The following is a 5000-nucleotide window of genomic DNA, read 5'->3' on the forward strand; positions in this document are numbered from 1 at the left end:
TTCCCTTCTCATTGGTGAAAAATCGCCTTCACTCCCGAGTTATTTCAAAAGGTGTAGTAACAATTTTGCGCAAAGTAGTCTTGCCAACAGATATTCTTGATTTCCATTTAGGAACACCGGAACAAATAATGGGCGTGGTCCAGCTTGTTGTGCGAGAAGATAACGGTAATATACTGGCACTAGCAGACTATCGCAAAGGAGGAGTCGCGGCAGGATACCGCTGACCTATCAGCAATGATTATTCCACCTTATAACTGGCAAAAAATAAAACCAATTGTGATTGGCTGGCGCACCTTTTTCCGCGCTGAGCGCCAGCTGCACGTCCTTGATTTTGCGAGATCATTGGCTCATTTGAATTGTCCGTGTTTGCTTATGGCTTTGCAGAAATAATTGAAATGTGATATGTGCATACAAAATCTCATAGTTTTAAGTATTAAGTTTTTTATTTCCTGAGTTATTTTAAAAGTAGGAAAACAACCAACAAAGCGTACGGCCAAAAAAATACCCCTCAAACTTTCTTCGGGAGAGAATACAAATTAGACATCATCGCACTTCTTATGTACCCTTTTTTCTCACGCTCTAAATAAAAAAATATTTTAGGAGTTTCCGTTGTTTCATTTGAACCACCTCCTCAAATCGCTTGATGTGATGTCGGGTAAAAGCCTCAGCGACATACATTTGAAATCAGAGCTCCCCCTCTCTTTCACACACAGATATCTTCCCTCTCTGTTGCCATTAATCACTGCTTGCTATGTGGCGGTGACATTCGAACACAGCAAAGGCCACACATTTCCTTAAGTTACCACTTGGTCTTTCACATCTAATACTTAAAACTGCCACGAAATTGCGGCCGCGTAAAAAGTTATCAAAGAAAGGTACAATCCTGGCCAAAAATAATGGGACAATTTGCTACATATATCTCAAAGTCTTTCTGTGCCCCCCACTCCCCCTCGCAATGTTGTTACGCCGCTGCTGTGTTTATGTACAGTCCGAAGGATCCCAGCAACTATCAACATTGCGAGGGGGAGGGGGGCAGCAGAAATCCATGCGGGATTCGAACCCATGACTTCTGCCATGCGGGTGCAAATGCTCTACCAAGTTAGCTATGAAGCCCCACAGCTAGGAGCAAACCAACAGGCCATTTCCGAGTTCATGTCTGCCTCCTCTTCAAAGCGAGTCTGAGTGCGAAGTTTTTGTTATGAAAATTCGTTTCCATTCATATGTAAAGTAGAACTAATCACAAAAACTTCGCACTTAGACTCGCTTTGAAGAGGAGGCAGGCATGAACTTGGAAATGGCCCATTTGTTGGGCTCATTTGTTTCCGTGAAGGACTCGACGAATGAAGCAGGCAACGAGGGTAGTAAGAGAATAGTTCAACAAATATTTCATTTCAATTTTTTTCACGGTCATGGACTTGAGGTGTTTTAAAAATTGAATAACTTGCCTCTCCTATTTCTGTTAAAGTATTATAAAAACTAATAAATGAATATTAGGACAAACTAAGAAAAAAAAAAGGGAGAAAGAATTATAAACAAAATGAAAAGGGGACAGCACACAGTTCCAAGCAGCACTGGGCTGCGTAACTGTAACAATGTTTAACACAAGTCTTGAATGAACAGACAGCCTGCTCACGTACACTAGAGTACTAGGCCAAATAATTGTAACACTCGTCACAAAGTCTTTAACGGGAAGACATGATACATGATAAGTCCACCACAACACTGGGCTGTAGAAGTACTAAAATCTGTAACAACTTTAAGACCTTGAACACGAAGTAACATTCCCAAACACTATGTCGTACTGAGCACGGTAAATTTATCGCTTGAAATTGATATGTACTCTATATAAAAGTGGCCAACGTGCTAACAAGACAAGGGTAGATCAACAGTTGGAAATGTAGGAGAATTATGAAGTGTGTACGAGAAACAGTAAGAGAAGTCGCTATGTTTTCATTAACAGCAGATATTTTCGGTTTTGTGATTGGCCTATTTATGACCGTTGCAGAGGACTATCTCTTTTTCCTGCACTATTCTTTTTTGTTGAACGAAGAAAAAATAAACACATGGAGATAACGCAAAACAGGCTACAGTCTTTCAGACAAACAACTGAAAACACCAGCCCATTTGCGCATGTGCAAAACGAGGGCTAAAACTGATAAAAAGAAATGGCACAGAAGTGGTACCTCTGGGCTGTGTGCTAGAACGTTGTACCATCACAATTAAACTCTCAATTAAAATTGTTATCGTCACATTAATTCTGCTGTGGCCATGTTGACTGCAACACGAGAAGAACTAAGTCCCTCACTTCTGCTAGTGGCAAGAGTTAGCCCATTGACTCTCAGGGGTTCTGGCCAGTTTAGGCCAGTTTGTGTGTTAAAGGGTTAAGCTATAATAGCAAAGTATTTTCTGTATCAACTGAGATTAACTTACTTAGCAGGTTTGAACCAGCAAACAATTCTGAAATCTCCCAACGGCTAAACCTCCAGCCAAGGTGAACTCGCAGGATTCACATAATGATTAAGTATGACCAGAAACCCATAAGGGTTGAAACGTGTAACGGCCCCTTGTGTGCTGGGAAACAAGCTTCTGAATATTCAATTTGCTAAGTACCATATTTGGAACAACAAGAGCGAGGGGTTTCCAAATATGGTACTGAGCACTGAAACATTCAACCAATCAGTTCGCACTGAATATTCGGAAGCTGTGAACGCACGTTACACGTTTCAACTCTTATGGGTTTCTGGTATGACACCACTGGGCCACAAAATCTAAAGGGTCCCAGGAAAAACTTACGTGCAAAGGCAGAGTCAAAAACAAAACAATGTCATGATTTCTTTAGTCTTCTAAAACGAATGGCCTGAACTCAGTTTATCGTTAAACACAAAGGTTAAACTAGACTTTACCAACGGAAATATGGTTGCATAAAAATTGAATTGACTACAGGTAAATTACCTTCAAAGGAAGATCGGCGTTGACACTTTTGCTCTGATGAAGGTCCAACACTCAAAACGGATCCAAGCTTCACTCACCCACTCACCAGTGCATCATCACCATGGTAGCCGCAGGTCAACGGAGAGTAAAGCTGTTTGCTAATCGCTTTTACTTTTTTCCGGTCCAGATTATTTGCAGTCCTGTTTAATAGATAAGATATTGACAACAAAAATAGTTTATTTGCACCACACGTAAATAGGAGGTCCGTAAAAATATGTAATATATAGGATGCAAGTGAGGTAGGATTGCCCCTTAGAAAATAACTAAAAAGCTAATCTAGCTGGGAGGCATAGCAAAAAATTATGTGGTACAGATAACGGAAAAAGTCTGATTCAGGGAGGCACAGACTTAAGGATAAAAGAAAGACAAACAAGGAGTGACCGCGCACCGGTGGCTCTGTTGGTTAAGCACCTTGGCTGCCATTAGGAAGATTGAGAGTTCCACTCCGGCGGCACCGAGAAATCAGGGTTTTAAATGAGGAGAAACTGCCGCCTTGTAATTACATCCGCAAATGGTTAAGACTTTCAAGTCTTCTCGGATAAGGACTGCTCGTACTCTTTCGTAGGGTAATATTTCCGTAGAATGTCCAAATACTGATTCTGAAGATCTTCTTTGCAGCTAAGGGTGCTGTTGAAAACCTTCTTGTTCTTTTCAGTTAATGATTCCCTAATATATATATGGTTCTCCGCAAGGCGACCAAGGTTACTGAGGATACATGGGCTCCTGGTTAATAAGATGAGCAATAATAGCCCACACAAAGGGGCAGACTTATTTTCGATTTACAACGGCCAGAAATAGTTTAAAATTGTGAAATGGACCACAGAGAACCCAAGCTCTGTGTCGAGTTTTAGTCGATACAAATCAGAATGTTTAGTAAAAGAAATAAGCACCAATGTTGCACTTACTTGTTTGTTGTCTCTTTGTGATCTTTCTTTGGTCATCTGGTGCCATTCTGTCCACTTTTCTCTAAAACAGAAAATAGACTTTAAAAACAGCGACCTCTTGTCTAAGCTTAAGAGAAAAGATACACCATCCTCACAGTTTGGTCCGCATTTTAAAGCTTTTAAAATACTTTCGTAATTGACTATGATACAGGCTGCTACAGACCCGGTAATAAAACGATCTACTTAAGAAATACGCCCATCTCTCTTGGTTTGTATTAGCCAATAAGTAATCAGGTCAAACGTCTTTCTCCGGTCGCCTCAATCCGTCATCTTTTGACTCAGGCCCTGTCGCTAACATAGGGGTCTATGAGCGCATTTTATTTATCCGTTAGGTAAAACATAACGAGCTGTTTTGCAGTTTCACGAATTACTGTGATAGCACATCTTATCGTTGAAGTTTGTAAGTAGTATACAAATGTAAATAAAAAAACTTACTCTTGTGTATAGACATCAGGTTCAACGGTCATTAATATGAAAGCTGTGTTTTTGTCTAACTCAAGTCCGGTAAAAACGGCATCGTTATTTAGTGTCACGAAACATGTGTTGACAACACGAACTGACTCCGGCTGAAGGATAGGGCATTTAAACCCTGCAATCTTCAAAAAGTTAAAATGCCCGGGGGTAAATATGTTGAAGTATATCAAGACATGATTAAAAAATATATATATTTCTACAATCAAATGGTTCAATAAAAGCTATCCTGTCAAGACAACATGTCAATCAACGAGCTCAAATAAGCATTTATTCAACAATTTTTTTTTTGCATAAGCCTGACGCAAATAAATTGGTTTAGTGCAGTATATGCTGAGGTTCTAATGGAAAATTTTCGGTTGTGCGCTTTTTTCATCTTACTTAAACTCTGGATCTGTTTGTTATTAATCATTGCGCCGCGAGGTTTCCAGATTCTTCCTTTCATTAGGCTTTAGTCTTTCAATTTTTTATATTTTTAGATAACATTTGATAGTTTAATTGTTATATGTTTTTAGATAACGTTTTATAGTTTAATTGTTATATATTTTATATTCATTTATATCTCATGGTCTGCGGCTCAAACTAACCTAATAA

General features: G+C 39.5%; 1 protein-coding gene and 1 long non-coding RNA gene across 10 annotated transcripts in view; one reads left to right on the forward strand and one right to left on the reverse strand.

Moving 5' to 3' along the window:
• LOC138022876 (glutathione hydrolase 1 proenzyme-like) overlaps positions 1-252 on the forward strand; it is an 8957-nt gene extending 8705 nt beyond the window's left edge. The window contains exon 11 of the mRNA XM_068869864.1: positions 112-252. Coding sequence (XP_068725965.1) covers positions 112-224 — 113 coding nt within the window. The 3' untranslated portion in view covers positions 225-252. The remainder of the gene's footprint in view (positions 1-111) is intronic.
• The window catches only part of LOC138022877 (uncharacterized), a 39364-nt gene that overhangs the window by 8763 nt on the left and 25601 nt on the right, over positions 1-5000 (reverse strand). For 6 of the 9 annotated variants that reach the window (XR_011126657.1, XR_011126658.1, XR_011126659.1 and 3 more), the window contains 2 exons: positions 3897-3957; positions 1-3131 (listed from right to left, as the gene is read on the reverse strand). The exon at positions 1-3131 is cut by the window's left edge and continues 1712 nt beyond it. This is a non-coding gene — a long non-coding RNA (uncharacterized lncRNA). The remainder of the gene's footprint in view (positions 3132-3896; positions 3958-5000) is intronic. The other 3 variants (XR_011126663.1, XR_011126664.1, XR_011126662.1) reach the window with 1 other exon arrangement.

This window comes from Montipora capricornis, chromosome 11 (assembly GCF_036669925.1).
Source record: "Montipora capricornis isolate CH-2021 chromosome 11, ASM3666992v2, whole genome shotgun sequence".
NCBI lineage: Eukaryota > Metazoa > Cnidaria > Anthozoa > Scleractinia > Acroporidae > Montipora > Montipora capricornis.